The following is a 16,587-nucleotide window of genomic DNA, read 5'->3' on the forward strand; positions in this document are numbered from 1 at the left end:
TGGACCCTGTGAGAGCAGATCTGGCCGGAGAGGGAGGGTCCATGGCCTGCCCACTGCCAACTTCATGATTTCTGCGAACCATGGTCGCCTGGGCCAAGCCGAGGCCACTAGAAGGACCGGCTTCGTCTCCCTCTTGACCCTTCCCAGGAACCGTGACAGTAGCAGGCTCGGGGGGAAGGCATAGATCAGATTGTACTGATTCCAGGGAACCGTCAGAGCATCTGACCCCTGAGCAAGTGCATCTCTTGTCCTTGATACAAAGTTGTCCAGTTTCCTGTTGAATCTGGACGCAAACAGATCCACGTCTGGAGTGCCCCACTTGTAACATATGTCTTGAAACACATCGGGGTGCAGAGCCCATTCTCCTGGGCACAACTGCTGGCGGCTGAGATAATCTGCCTGCCAATTCTCCACTCCTGGGATGAAGACTGCAGAGAGGCACGGAACATGCTCTTCTGCCCAGACAAGTATGCGATTCACCTCCTTCTGGGCCACCAGACTTCTGGTACCGCCCTGGTGATTGATGTAAGCCACTGCGGTGGCATTGTCGGACTGAATCCGAACTGGGAAACCTCGCAGTCTGTGAGACCACTCTCTGAGTGCCATGTAAACTGCCCGAATCTCCAAGATATTTATGGGCAGCAGACTTTCGGTCGCAGACCATTTTCCCTGCGAGCATGTTCCCTGCAACACGGCTCCCCAGCCTGTCAGGCTGGCATCCGTGGTGACAATCTTCCATGAGAGGGGAAGAAAGGTTTTGCCCTTCAGCAAATTTTTGGTCTGTAACCACCAGACAAGACTTTTGCGTGCCCGAGGGGATAAACGCATAGGAAGATCCAGGGATTGGGGCTTCCTGTTCCAAATCGCAAGGATGCATCTTTGCAGGGGCCTTGAGTGGAACTGGGCGAATGGAACGGCCTCGAAAGAGGCGACCATTTTTCCCAACAGTCTCATGCACAACCGAATGGAGGAAGATCTTCTGCCCAGAATCAGGCGCACCAGATCTCCAATGGCCAAGGCCTTTGGCTTTGGAAGGAACACCCTGCCTTGAGCGGTGTCGATAATCAGACCCAGGTAATCCAACCTGGTGGTCGGTTGTAAAGACGACTTTTCTAGGTTTATAATCCAACCTAGGCGGCCCAGATGTTCTAGCGTTTTGGTGACGCTGCGACTTAGGCATGTTGCAGTTCTCTCTACGAGAAGCAAGTCGTCTAGGTAAGCCCTGACGGCTATGCCCTGAACTCTTAAGATTGCTAAGAGAGGGTCTAGAATCTTCGTGAAGACTCGGGGGGCCGTGGCTAGGCCGAACGGCAGGGTCACAAATTGAAAATGGCGCTGCTCTACCACGAACCTCAGAAACTTCTGGTGTGCGGGAAATATTGGCACATGGAGATATGCGTCTCTGATATCTATTGATGCCATGAATTCTCCTCCTTGCAGGGAGGAGAGCACAGTGCGTATTGACTGCATCCGGAAGGTCTGGATGTGTAGAAACCGGTTTAAGTCTCTCAGATCCAAGATAGGTCTGACACTTCCGCTTGGTTTTGGAACGGTGAAGAGATTCGGATAAAAACCTGAACCCTGATCTTTCGGGCTCACTTCTACTATCACACCCTGGGATAGTAATTGATCTAAGGCCAGAAATAGCGGTTTTTGCTTTACTGGATCCCTGGGGATCCTTGACCTTAGGAAACGAGAAGGTGGAATCTCCTGAAACTCTAGCCTGTAGCCCAGAGACACTGAAGAGATCACCCATCTGTCCTGAATCTCTTCCCGCCAGGCGCCTGCAAACTGCAGGAGCCTTCCCCCCACTCGGCCGAGCGGGGGCGCCCCTTCACAAGGAGGTCTTGGAGGTCTGCTTGGCAGGCTTCCGCCCCCAAGTCTTTTTCTGTCCCTGGGCTCGGTCCTGAGGCTTTCCAGCCGAGGAGGGCTGGGAAGGCCGTCGCCACTGTTTAGAGCTTGATGCTTCGGGAGACAGAGTACGCCTGAATGAAGGACGTTTACTCTTCTTGACTGGAAGGAGTGTAGATTTACCTCCCGAAATATTTTGGACGAATTTATCTAATTCCTCTCCAAACAACCGTTCCCCTTTAAACGGGAACCCAGCCAAATGCTTTTTGCATGACATCTCAGCAGCCCAATTTTTTAGCCATAGAGCTCTACGCATGTGTACCAACATGAGGGACAAACTTGATGCTTGTTGGACAGAATCCAAAATCGCATCAATTATGAAACATAAGATGTGAGGCATCTCTGCATATTTCTCTACTTCCTCATTGGGAAGGAGTTCAAACATCTGTTTAACCTGTTCCTTAAGGAACTGACACAACCCCACGGCTGCGACTGTAGGTTGCACCACAGCGCCGGCCATGGAAAAGGAGGCTTTTAACAAGGTTTCCAGCCTTTTGTCAGCTGGATCCTTAAATACCTGTGCATTATCCAAAGGACAAGTTAGGTTTTTATTCACACAAGAGATAGCCGCATGGACAGATGGGGCCCCCCATTTCTTGGTGAAACTTTCCTCCACGGGATAATACATAGAAAACCTCTTGGGAGGAGTAAACAGTTTATCGGGATGTCCCCAGTCCTCATACATCAAGTCAGCCATTAAAGGATGAATTGGGAAGGAACAAGCAGTCTGTGGGGCTTTCCTGACTCCCAGGGAAGAGACAGAGGATGTAGCGACTTCAGTAGCCGGCATTCTGAATGTGGTACGCACCAATTCAGTGTAATACTGCACCTGCTTTCTGAGTGCCTGGGAGGAGGGGACTGACTCCTCATCCTCTGACTGATCCGACTGCTCATGATCCCTTTCCAAAGTTAGGGATCTCTCCTCATTTTCAGAGCAACTGTCTGAGAGAGGGATTTCAGCAGAGGGAGGGGATCTACCCCTTTTTCTGCTATCTTTCAGGGAAGCAGAAATAAAATTCATTATCCTCCCTTCAAAACTCTCCAATGAAGCCCTAAGGGAGTCCTCAGTGACATAGACCGGGGCTGCGACATTAGGAGAGGCTGCAAAGCCTGAAAGGGGCACTGACTCGTCTTGAGATGCAGGCTCCACTCTTGCAGAGGGGGATGGTAATCTGCATGCACTTTTGGAACCCCTGGACCTAGGCGGTGACCTGCCAGTGCTTTTGTTACCTGCCCCTGAAACCCTCTTACGAGGAGACATAGTACTGAGCTACAAAGCAGAGTTACTAGTGTAAAATGCAATCACTTTGTTGTGCTTAAAGTCTCACAATCAATCAATATAAGCTTAACTGCACAATATGATGCCGAGTAGGTGTCTTAAGGTTCGCCTGGATCCAATCCCACGGATGCTTACAGCCCACAGCTCCTGTGTCTCACCTTACAGTCCCCTGACGCTCTGGGCTTTTAAAACGGCCGTTTTGGCGCCTGCACTGCAGCATAGAGCACCTGATTGTGCACAGCTGGCAACCACACCCCCCCCCTTCCCCATTAGGCCGGGAGCGCGCCCGGCGCGCGTGCACGCGCCCGCGCGCGTGCACGAGGACCGCGGGATCCGGGGGGGAAGGAGAACCCAAAAGGAGTGACATGGGACCCCCTGATCTGCGTGGGACCCCTCTTTTACCTTTATTGTGCCAGGGACTGCAAGGAGACGTGAGTAGCTGGGAGAACCAGGCATTTCACTGAGCGTGTTTGTTTGAAAGGCATGTAAGTATGCATCAGGCTTGCTCTTACTCCCTCAAGTGGTGGAAACCAGGTAAGACATACAACTACTCACAATGAAGAAATCCATTCATATATTAAATATACAGGATGACTTCCCATACCTGTTCCCCGCCGCAGGAATTGCTGATTTCAGACCAATTCCAGCCTTCACCCATCACGGCGGGTATTGTTAGCCAACCTTCAGGCGTATCTGGGGTTCTTACGAAAAGATCCTCCTACCTGGGCCTTGTAAAAAACTCTGCCAGAAACTTACGGGCGCCCTGAGTAAACAGTACCCCAAGTCTGGTTGTCCAGTCTTCCAATGGAGAGGACTTACAGGCAAAACCTCGTGTCTTCGGCAGACGAGGCCCGGGTACCATACCATCTTGGGAGTCAATTATCGGCCCGAGGTATGGATCCGGTTTGTTGTAGCCCTTCGGTGCCATTAGGTAATGGGAGGGGTTATATGGGGGAGGAATTCTCTTTAATTGGGTCAACCAGTGTCCAATCACCAGAGGTGCCTATATAACCCACTATGTAATGAAGCTCCTGTGTCCCGTGATGTATGATCAAGAAATATATATATATATATATATATATATATATATATATATATATATATATATATATATATATATATATATATATATATATACATAAATATATATATAGTTGCATATGACTGTATGCAGTTCTAGCCAGAAGGTGGAGCTCCAAGCTCTTTTTCACATGTTTCTAAGTCTATACTTATAAATGTAAAGGAAGTTTGTGAGCTCTGTATATAATTGTATTCTATCTTGTATTCTATGTATTGCACACTGCCCTCACTGTTCACACGGCACTAATAATGTTTTCAGTACATGTTTGCATTATTTGAGTCCTGTTTAGAATTAGCCTGCCTATGTTACGCCCCTTGTTACCATAAAAGTACAATTGTAAGATTAATGTGATACTTACGTAATCATGTGTATAAAAACCTTAAATTGCATCATAATAAACCAGTACCATTATTTGGAAAGATGCGGAGTGTATCTTTTGTGTCTGTTACTTACTGCAGTAGTTATTAATTTGGAACCACTAATCAATATGAGGATAGGAGTTGTCTATCTATAGATTTCTATGTCTATATATATATATACAGTGGTGTGAAAAAGTGTTTGCCCCCTTCCTCATTTCCTGTTCCTTTGCATGTTTGTCACACTTAAGTGTTTCGGAACATCAAACCAATTTAAACAATAGTCAAGGACAACACAAGTAAACACAAAATGCAATTTGTAAATGAAGGTGTTTATTATTAAAGGTGAAAAAAAATCCAAACCATCATGGCCCTGTGTGAAAAAGTGATTGCCCCCTAAACCTAATAACTGGTTGGGCCACCCTTAGCAGTAACAACTGCAACCAAGCGTTTGCGATAACGTGCAATGAGGCTTTTACAGCGTCCTGGAGGAATTTTGGCCCACTCATCTTTGCAGAATTGTCCTAATTCAGTTACATTAGAGGGTTTTCGAGCATGAACGGCCTTTTTAAGGTCATACCACAACATCTCAATAGGATTCAGGTCAGGACTTTGGCTAGGCCACTCCAAAGTCTTCATTTTGTTTTTCTTCAGCCATTCGGTGGTGGACTTGCTGGTGTGTTTAGGATCATTGTCCTGCTGCAGAACCCAAGTTCGTTTCAGCTTGAGTACACGAACAGATGGTCGGACATTCTCCTTCAGGATCTCTTGGTAGACAGCAGAATTCATAGTTCCTTTTATCACGGCAAGTCTTCCAGGTCCTGAAGCAGCAAAACAGCCCCAGACCATCACACTACCACCACCATATTTTACTGTTGGTATAATGTTCTTTTTATGAAATGCAGTGTTCCTTCTACGCCAGATATACTTGGACACACACCTTCCAAAGAGTTCCACTTTTGTCTCATCGGTCCACAGAATGTTGTCCCAAAAGTCTTGGGGATCATCAAGATGTGTTGTGGAGAAATTGAGACGAGCTTTGATGTTCTTTTTGCTCAGCAGTGGTTTTCTCCTTGGAACTCTGCCATGCAGGCCATTTTTGCCCAGTCTTTTCCTGATGGTGGAGGCATGAACGCTGACCTTAACTGAGGCAAGTGAGGCCTGCAGTTCCTTGGACGTTGTTGTGGGGTCTTTTGTGACCTCTTGGATGAGTCGTCGCTGCGCTCTTGGGGTAATTTTGGGCGGCCGGCCACTCCTGGGAAGGTTCACCACTGTTCCATGTCTTCGCCATTTGTGGATAATGGCTCTCACTGTGGTTCGCTGGATTCCCAAAGCTTTGGAAATGGCTTTATAACCCTTTCCAGACTGATAGATCTCAATTACTTTCTTTCTCAATTGTTCCTGAATTTCTTTGGGTCTCGGCATGATGTGTAGCTTTTAAGGATCTTCTGGTGGACCTTACTGTGTCAAGCAGCTCCTATTTAAGTGATGCCTTGATTGTGAACAGGTGTGGCAATAATCAGGCCTGGGTGTGGCTAGAGAAATTGAACTCAGGTGTGGACAACCACAGTTATAGTATGTTTTAACAAGGGGGGCAATCACTTTTTCACACAGGGCCATGATGGTTTGGATTTTTTTTCACCTTTAATAATAAACACCTTCATTTACAAATTGCATTTTGTGTTTACTTGTGTTGTCCTTGACTATTGTTTAAATTGGTTTGATGTTCCGAAACACTTAAGTGTGACAAACATGCAAAGGAACAGGAAATGAGGAAGGGGGCAAACACTTTTGCACACCACTGTACACACATATATATATATATATATATATATATATATATATATATATATATATATATATATATATGGCCTTTTGTGTACATAGAAAAAGTCGGAGATCTTTGAGTTCAGCTCATGATAAATAGGGGCAAACACAAAAGTGTTGCGTTTATAAGTTTGCTCGGTGTGTGTGTATATATATATATATATATATATATATATATATATATATATATATATATATATATATGTATATACAAACACTATATAAAAAATGTTGCATATGAATGTTATGCATTCTCAGTTCTAGCCAGAAGGTGGAGCTTCAAGCTCTATTTCAAATGTTTCTAAGCCTATACTTATCTGCTTTGTTGTCTTTTTACAGTTTACAAAATGAAAGTCCCTCATCAATGACATGCTACAATAGAAGCATGTGACAGGGATTACCTTTAACGGTGAGCTTGGCGGAGGTCTGAATCCCCTCTGATTTAAAGGTGACAGCTCCGGCATTCTCTTGTTTTACAGAGGAAAGGATGAGTCCGTGTTTCTTGCCCTTGACGATGAGTTTGCAGGAATCGGAGGCTTTTAGTCTTAATCCATCCTTGGCCCAGAAACCTTCCACGTCTTCATGAGAAAGCTCCAGTTCGAAGGTGGCGGAGTCATTCTCATGGACCTCTACATCCCGGAGACCTTTCACCAACTTCACCTGCCGCACTGCAAGAGGAGAAAAAGATCATGCAACTGGCCATCAATACACATGTACATTAATTATGAGACAAGGAGGAGGAGACACATGTCTACACAAAGAAAAGCTTTCTACTTTAAAAACAGACCTGGCATCAAATATATTTTTCATGCGTTACTTACGTATGTCCTGAATAATGTGTCAGTGTAAGGCTTTCAGGTATTTATTACCTCTCACAACAGTCACATGATCGGATGCCCGCCTCTGCTTGCAGTATTTATATCCACTTATAGAGCTGGGGGGGGGGGGGGTGGGCGGCAAGGGGTTAAACCCTTACATATACCCAGTGAAGTGACTGGCCTCAGGGTATACACAGAGATGAAGCAAATCCTCCTATATAAGTTGTACCTGTTTCTCTACGACACTCTATTTTCTACAGTCATTCAGAAACCAGGGGACAGGAAGCTGAAGTTACTCTCTGCAGGGCTCAGTGAGTGCTGACTGGAGGGAAAGGACACACCCCCCTTCACACAGCACACATTGAACAGAGCTGAGGCTGTCAATCACAGACTGTGTGCTGGAGATCCCTTTCGACGCTTTGTTTCTTGGAGTCAGTAAAACTCGTCAGAAGTGACTTATGCTGATAGCAAAGGAAGGAGGCAGCAGAGAGAAATGACACTTAGTGCTCCGGACTGAGACAAGTACACACTATAGAGGGATATGCTTTGTTCTTATTTCGTGTCTGAGGTTTACAACCACTTTAATGCCGCCATTGGGAAATAATTATGAGAATAGGAGATGAAGCTACGCTTCCAGGTCAAGCGAGTCCACACATTAATAATTCTAAATAAAACATTTTAAAAATCTGAATTTAGCTGCTGTCATTGTGGCATGCCAGCATTCATACTCCTGGAAGCCTAGAAGTTACCAAAAGATTTGTGTGCATAAACTACAGAGTGCCCCATTCACTTTATCTGCGGCTTCAGTCATTCTGCTGGCTGGGACGGATCGCTGAACTGTCATTATTGAGCCCACACAAGGAAACCTCGCTCCCTCTAATCCCGGCTCTCCCCGTGGAAATGAGTTCCCACAACAAACAGTGACCTTGTCATTCCAACACCTCTAAAACAAGCTGGGAACCTATATAAACCCCAGCTACACATTTCCACCACCGAGTCTCCCATTACTGCATATTGTAGAATGCTTCTATACCCTTGTAGATAGCTGGTATGGGAGCTGCACTCCATAGAGCTCTCAGCTAATACACATGGTAGTTGCCCGAAATGCCTACAGTGGATGGCATGGTGGAGATTCCAGGTGTAAATGCAGACTGTCACCAACACTCCCTTTATGCTTTTTTCATCTATTATGAAAAGATGATCATGTATGGTCATATAGCTGACATTTCACTTCTTCATGGCTTTGAGAAGGGAGCTTGCAGATGTAGCACCCTGCTAGCATAGTATACTAGGCAAATTACGTTTTTGGCTTCTTTTGTAGTTGAGGGAGAGGTGTTTTCTGTTCAGGGTCTTACAGGTTTTGGGGTTTTACTGTTTCCCCAGCTTCTGGAAGAAGTTTCCAGAACATAGCCGGGAGAGTCAAATGACCAGCCTGAATATCTATCATGCCCTTGCCAATCCATGGTGGAGTTTCCAGAAGATGACTGGGGAGGGGATAAATAGTTTTGAGCTCTGGAGAGAGAGGGTTCTTTACTGGTCAGAGAGGGTTCCAAAGCCTTTGGGGCTGCTGCTTCTCTGAATCAGCCTGTGGGGAACCTGAAGCAATCTATTGAGGAGCTGGCTGTAGGACTTTACCTTATGGGATATGGTCTGGAGGAGGACTGTCTTCCTCACTAGGAAGTGTCCTGAGGAAGCTGGAATGTGTGCAGCTGTCCTAAGGACTGGACCCACTTGACTGACCCTAAATTGTGTGCTTTTGGGAGGTACATTCCAAAGGTAGCTTGGACTGAGACGGCTCTCATAGAGTGCCATAATACTGCCTATTCCCCTGCCTCCTTAGCAGAATGCCTGCATGAAGGCTTGGGAAAGAGTGTCCTCCTGTTACTGTGCAGGGTTTTGGAGTATCCGATGCCCTAACCCTCTCTCCTGTGTACAGTTCCTCAAGCAATAAATATCAAAAAGACATTCCCTAGAATGAGTTATTGTAGTTGGAGCGTATGAACTGATGCTGGTGGTGGTGGGCAGCCTTTCTACCATTTGGAAAACCACCTATTGCTGGTGGCCCTTATGGAGGGAGAGCTACATAAGGTTGTAAAATGTTGACTGTATGACAATATGCAATGATTTATTTTTTATATCCTTGGTCCGACGCATCAAAGAGTAACTAGCCTTACACACCCCAGGCATAAGCTTTAAATGCCATCATACTGCTTCCAAGGGCTTGTAGCTGCAAATTCCCCCAGCTAAGCATAACTGGGACCTTGATAAGGAGACGGGCCCTCAGCAGGACGGCCAGGAAGGTCGATAGTCCTCCTGGCTGGGGACCTAATATCAAAATGCCTTCATTGGTGGGTGTCAATCTGGCGGAGTGGTCATTCTTATGCCCCGTACACACGAGCGGACTTTTCAACATCCAAAGTCCGAAGGACCGAGTCCGTCAGACTATCCGATCGTGTGTGGGCTGCAACGGACTTTTGATTCGCCAAAGTCTGACGGACTTTAGAAATGAAGCATGCTTCAAATTTTCCCGAAGGAACTCCGCCGGACCCGGTCCCCTTCGAAAACTCCGCTCGTGTGTATGCTACTCCGACGGACTAAAACCGACGCTAGGGCAGCTATTGGCTACTGGCTATGAACTTCCTTATTCGAGTCAGGTCGTACGTCATCACGTTCGAATCCGTCGGAGTTTAGTGTGATCGTGTGTGGCCAAGTCCGTTCGGCCGAAAAGTCTGTCAGAACTCCGTCGGAACTCCGGCGGAACTCCTTTGGAAGTCTGTCGGACATAAGTCCTCTCGTGTGTACGGGGCATTAGGCAAGCTGCATTTGCATGCAGACCACCCTAGGTAACACCTACATTTGATACTGAGTCTCCATGATTGAAAGAACTAAAACTCAATGAATGAAAGTGGTGTGCCAGGGACAGTCAGGCAGAGGAAGAAAGGGCTACATAATGTGGATGTCCTCCGGCCAGAAAATAAGGTGGGCTCTTTCCAACTTATTGCAGCTTCTAATGCACATTGTGAGAAGCTCACAGTGTGCAGTGAAATCAGAAGAGGCAATTTCAGTCTAGGAGAGAAGCCGGTACATCTGTGCAAGACTGTAGGCTGGCAACCAGCTTTGAAATTTGCCATTATCACTAGGAGGTATGGTACTACTTTTTGTATGCATCATATTAAATAGTGTGACTTAAAGCAAACTTAACGTTAAAGAAAAAACAAATCCAACCAACCCCCTGTCCTGTGCTAGACACTCTCCTCCTGTGGAGCTTGCGCAAGACGAACTGCGGAGGATTGGGCTTCTACTGAACTAGCAGAAACTGGAAGAAGAGTTCTATGGAGAGCATGTTTTCCTCCTAGTCCCGACATTACCACCTCTAATCCCACCTCAATGAAGGTTCTGACTTACTCTCAACATTAAGTTTGGCCTGCGTCTTGTCATCCAGGGTCTCACAGCCATACAGCCCTCGGTCGGCGTAGGTCACGTTCTTTAAGATGAAGATCTGTTTTGTTCCTTCAGATTTAATCTCAATGTTACCGCCGGACTGAAGCACAATACCGTTTTTCATCCACTTCACCTCTTTGGAGGCTTTGGTCAGCTCTGTTTCTAGGTGGACTGTCTGCCGCTCTTCCACTGTGATCGTCTCCAACTTCTTCTTAAACAAGACTGGAGCCTCTGTCCGGGGAAAAAGAAGAGGGCGCAACATTTATGGTGGATACATTTTAGTATGGAAAAGGGTGGCATTCCACGGAGTGTTTTGACTGGCTAAATTTATGATGCAGGTAGAGTGCGGTCAGGATTATGACTACAGAAACTGGTCAAACTTTTCCCACCAGAGTGTCCTAGGGGGCATCCGGTTCTAATGAGAACCATTTTAGCTCTGGGCCTGTTCTGGCACTTTTCACATATACCGTATGTAAAAATCTGCATTTTTTGGTAGAAAATTACTTAGAAGCCCAAACATTATATATTTTTTAAGTTTTTAAGCAGAGGCCCAAGACAATAAAATGGTAGGTGTTGTGATTTTTATGTCACTTGGCAATTTGTGCAGAGTTTTTTCAAATGGAAATTTTTTGGAAAAAATACACTTTAATGAATTTTAGTGCCCACAAACAATATAATACCCAATTTGTGGTAAAATATAAAGGATGATGTTACACTGAGTAAATAGATACCAAACATGTCACACTTTAAACCCGCGGAACAGCAACAATCTACAATTAAAATATCCATAAGCCACGCTGTAAAAGCATTTACAGGTTACCACTTTAGATTTACACAGGAGGTCTGGTTCTAGAATTACTACCCATGATCTGACATTTATGGTAATAACTCAGATGTGTGATCCAATCACTGTTACAATCTGTTCACCTTTGCATGGGGGATGGGGGCACTTTAAAAAAAATGTTATTATTATTATTTATTTTAGTTTTTTTTTTTTTTTTTTACTTTTAAATTGTAACTTTATGTATTTCTTTTTTAATCAATTTTAACAACATCCCTTGTGATACCAAGGGCAGTGACGGGTACTCTACTGAGTACTCTACTGAGAGATCTGGGTTCCATAAAGACATGGTTTAACAAGTTTGGTGTGGAGGAACTCAAGTGGCCTTCACAGAGTCCTGACCTCAACCCTACTGAATATCTTTGGGATGAATTGGAACTCCAACTGCGTGTTGGGTCCTCTCATCCAACATCAGTACCTGACCAAATGTTCACAAATTCCCATAGGCACACTCAAAAAACATTTTTAAAACCTTCTGGGAAATGTTGAGGATGTTATAGTCACAAAAAAGGGTTCAACTCCATATTACTGACCATGGTTTTGTAATGGAATGCCCAGCAAGCTCCTATTGGTTACAGCTTAGGGGAATTACTTTTTCTGCTTAAAGAGGGATTCCACCTGCAAAAAAAATATTAAAAGCCAGCAGCTATAAATATAACAGCTGCTGACTTTTAATAAATAGACACTCACCTGTCCCAGGGTCCAGCGATGTCAGCAGCCGGGACCGATCGATCGCTCGGGTCTCGGCTGCTGCCGCCGCCATTCTAGGTGCGGCTTCACTTCCCAGTTCCCTACTGAGAATGCGCGAGTCACGCAGCGCGCTAGGAGTGGCCCGTGCTGTCTCTGGGACCCGTGTGTGTCCCAGCAGACAGCGCGGCGGGACATGAATAGGCATAGACTCCCGTGGGAGTCTATGCCCGGAAGTGGGTGCAAATACCTGTCTTAGACAGCTATCTGCAACCCCCTCCCCCCTGAAAGGTGCCAAATGTGACACCGGAGGGGGGGAGGGTTCCGGTGAGCGAAAGTTCTACTTTAGGGTGGTACCCCGCTTTAAATAATACCTTGCCCCTGTGTACAGAGGCAGCTCCATATAGACATAGTTTGACCAGTTAGGTGTGGGGGGACTTGAAAACCATGACCTCAAACCAACTGAATATCTTCAGGATGAATTGGAACACTATTTGGGATCCAGGTTTTCTCATCCAACATCAGTACCTGACTTCACAAATGGTAACACCCAACAGACACACTCCAAAATATTGTGAAAAGCCTTCCCAGACGAGTGAAGGATGTTAAAGATGCAAGGGGAGAGTGTCCATGGTTTTTGGAATGGGATGTCCAACAGGTGTGATGGTCATATGGTCATATGTTCACAACAAATCTCACTGTTCACTTTTAATACCCTTTAGTTAAGCCTTAGGACATCCACTACAGAGGAGCAGACAATGAAAGAGAATGTCAATAGCCTGATTTCTCCTCCTGTCAGCTAGTTTACTGTCAGCACATGTGCATTACAGCAAAACCCGATTGCTGGCTCTCAAGTCTTATATCTCTGGGTGCTTCTTTATATTGAAGACATTTTGAGCTTCTCCAAATAATTTCTGGAGATCTATTGAGTGTCAGAAAGATACTCAAACATATGTATCCACACAGCTACCACCGACACCTTAGTCCAATCACCATTAGTCAAATGTTGATTGTCCAATAACTGAATGGGTGGTATGAAAGTTGTGGGCCCTCGCCCTGTTCTAGTTATATAATCCTATCCTTGGTGTCAGGAAGTCTGCATAGATATTAATTCTTTTTTATGAGGGGTCTTCAAAAAAGTGTGGAAACTTTTTGAAGAACCCTCGTACATGGCTGAAGGTGTGCTGGGGTATGTTTCTGGCACTCACTGTGGCTGAAGAAGTGGCTTGGAGAAGCTATGACGTGACATCAACTTTACAGAAGGATGTGACCAACTACTACTAGCTATACCTTGACCTGGATAAATGAGAATTTTCACATACCTACATTAGTAGTAGTTTTGGAGAGACTTAAGCCGCGTAAACACATTTCCGCTCGTGTGTGGGCTTCAGCGGACTTTTTCAGCGTGCAGTCTGGCGTACTAAGTATTTCGGAATTTCCGTAATATTGTCCGTCATACTTTGGTTTCAGCGGACAATCTGCTCGTGAGTAGGCTAGTTCGACGGACTAAGAATGGCGCATGCTCAGAAAGGATTTACACGGCAGAAGGTTGCATTGCTGTGTATTGGACTTCCTATTTCTAGTCCCGTCGTACGTGCTGTACACGTCATCGCGCAAGCTTTCGACGGACTGTTTGTGCATCCGTGTGTGGTCAAGTCCGTTCATTCGAAAGTATGACGGACTGTCCGTCGGATTGTATGACGGACTAAGTAGGCCATACAATCCGCCCCTGTGTACGCGGCCTGACCCTTTCAAATGTCAATGCTTGGGCTACATTGACCTTCAACCTGCTGTATCAGGAACAATGGGAAATCAACATAAAATTCCCAGTTTGTCTGATCAAAGCAAAGGCTGGCCATACACAACTTTTATTCATATGAGCTTTTCATGTTGGTCCTCACCTCGGACCTTCAGGTTAGCTGTTGACTTCACCCCTTCAGCCTCAGCTGCGATCTCGCCGGCATCTTGTATGGTCAGCTTGCTGATGGTCAGGGTGTGCACGGTCCCTTTCTTGCTGAACGAATACTTGTTGCTTTTTTCTATCTTGGCCCCATTTCGGTACCATGTCAACTCAGCATCTTCTGGGGTCAATGTGCACTTAAATGTGGCTTCTGCACCTTCCTCTACTGCCACGTTATTCAGTTCTGCTGCAAACTTCACCACACGAGGAGCTGGCAGGACAAAATAGATTAATAAATCATTGGCAATAATACAGGAAAACCAAATGAACGGATGACACTTGGGGTAAGATTTCACCAATAAGCCCACTATTTTATGCCCCCTTTAAAACCAGCTCCTTCAAGACCATGTTTGTGACCAAATTGAAATATACTGTAGGTCATGGATCTATTTTAGGAAGTAAGGTTTTTTTAAGTGGCTCCCAATGTAATTCTTAAGGCCCGTACACACGATCTGACTTTTTGACAACAAACATGCAAATTAGCTGTTTTGGAGCAACATCCAACCGTGTGTACGCTCCATCGGACAAACTTTTTCGGTTTTCATCTGACTTTTGTTGGCTGTGCGAACGGACAAACTTTCTGGCAACAAAAGTCTGATGGAGCAAAGTCCGATCGTGTGTACAGAAAACCATCGGACTTTTGTACAAAGTACAAACACGCATGCTCAGAACCAATGCAAAAGATCAGACAACAATACAAAAGTTGACCAAAGGTGGCGGTAAAGAGCAGAAAAACCACATGATTTGGTGAGAGTTCACTGAAAAAGTCCTGCTGTGTGTATGCAATACAAGTTTTCGGCCGACGCCCTTTGTACAAAAATCCACGGGAAAGTTTGTACAAAGTCCGATCGTGTGTATGAGGCTTAAGTGTGGCCAATAGAAGACTCCCTTTTCCCTAGAGCAGGGATATGTAATTAGCGGACCTCCAGCTGTTGCAGAACTACAACTCCCATGAGGCATAGCAAGACTCTGACAGCCACAAGCATGACACCCAGAGGCAGAAGCATGATGGGAGTTGTAGTTTTGCAACAGCTGGAGGTCCGCTAATTGCATATCCCTGCCCTAGAGAGTGGATATACAATATACAGGGCTGTGAGGTGTGTGTGGGTGGATTACAGGTAGCAGAGCAAGGAGATGAGAAGTTGGCACTTGTGATAAGCTTGAAGCCTATCCGAGACAGAAGTAGGCTGTCAAGAAATAGGGCTTTCCCTAGCTGAGGATCACCTTGGAGATCCACCTTCCCTTTGGGTTCAGCCATGGGGACAGCAGAAGTAACACCCTTATAGTAGGGCAATAGAACACATCAGCCAACTAAGGAGTGACAACATATTGACTGACAGTGATCTGTATTGAAGAAATTATTGGCGCTGAAGATGCTTGAATTTCCCTTGTTATTCAGGAAAATAAGAAACAAGGTCCATAAAGACATGGATGAGCGAGTTTGGGGTGGAGGAACTTGACTGGCCTGCACAGACTCCCGATCACAAATACGCTTCTGGAAGAATGGTCAAACATTCCCTTGACACACTCCTAAGTGTGCCTTCACAGCAGAGTTGAAGCTGTTATTGCTGCAAAGGTTGGGCCAACTCAATATTAAACCCTACGGACTAAGACTGGGATGTCCCAATAGTTTTGGATATATACAGTATGTACAGACTTGACTGATGCCTTACATTCTATTATAATGAAACCAGGTTACATAGGGTACCCTGAAACCAAAATGGCTACATACAGACTACATGCACCATATGTCATTTGTGAATTTTCCCATAATTACTATTTAGGGTGTAGTACACACTTCGCTGACTACAGCAGTGTTTCGATCCATATGTATAAAGTACCTTTGGTGGTGAGTTGTGTGATGGTTTTATCATCCCGGGATTCGCAGGAATACTCTCCTCCATCCTCCGCCTTTAGCTGGGAGACGGTCAGGCTGCGCTTGGCTCCATCGGACTGAATCTGAAAGCGTTTGCTGGCCTTGATCTCCTCTCCGTTCCTCTTCCAGACAACATCACCCTTCGCCTGTCCCAGCTCGCAGGTCAGGGTGATGGAAGAACCGATCTCTCCCGTCACAGCTTCCAGCTTCTTTGTGAACTTCACCGGGACTTCTGATGTACAGATGAAATACAGAAAGTTCAGTTCCGCTTAGAGTAACGTCCAATCTCCTCCTGCCTATAATTATGTCAAGGGTTTTGGCAAACATACTGCAGATCCTTACCTGTTTCTCTATTGTGGATAATAATATATGCTGGCCAGTACTTTCTGGGGTGGTGGTGTGGTGGTGAGGTGGTGGTGGTGTGGTGGTGGTGGTGTGGTGGTGGTGTGGTGGTGTGGTGGTGGTTTTGGTGGGGTGGTGGTAGTTTTGGTGGGGTGGTGGTGGTGTGGT

The 16,587-nt window shown here is 45.6% G+C and overlaps 1 protein-coding gene across 20 annotated transcripts in view; it reads right to left on the reverse strand.

Annotated features, from left to right (window-relative positions):
• OBSCN (obscurin, cytoskeletal calmodulin and titin-interacting RhoGEF) overlaps positions 1–16,587 on the reverse strand; it is a 705,115-nt gene that overhangs the window by 538,779 nt on the left and 149,749 nt on the right. For all 20 annotated transcript variants that reach the window (XM_077490633.1, XM_077490622.1, XM_077490628.1 and 17 more), the window contains 4 exons: positions 16,043–16,309; positions 14,143–14,412; positions 10,678–10,944; positions 6,856–7,122 (listed from right to left, as the gene is read on the reverse strand). In XM_077490633.1, coding sequence (XP_077346759.1) covers positions 6,856–7,122; positions 10,678–10,944; positions 14,143–14,412; positions 16,043–16,309 — 1,071 coding nt within the window. The remainder of the gene's footprint in view (positions 1–6,855; positions 7,123–10,677; positions 10,945–14,142; positions 14,413–16,042; positions 16,310–16,587) is intronic.

The sequence above is a fragment of the Lithobates pipiens genome, unplaced genomic scaffold (genome assembly GCF_037356315.1).
Source record: "Lithobates pipiens isolate NorthernLeopardFrog02 unplaced genomic scaffold, aLitPip1_a1.2 Scaffold_19, whole genome shotgun sequence".
Lineage (NCBI taxonomy): Eukaryota > Metazoa > Chordata > Amphibia > Anura > Ranidae > Lithobates > Lithobates pipiens.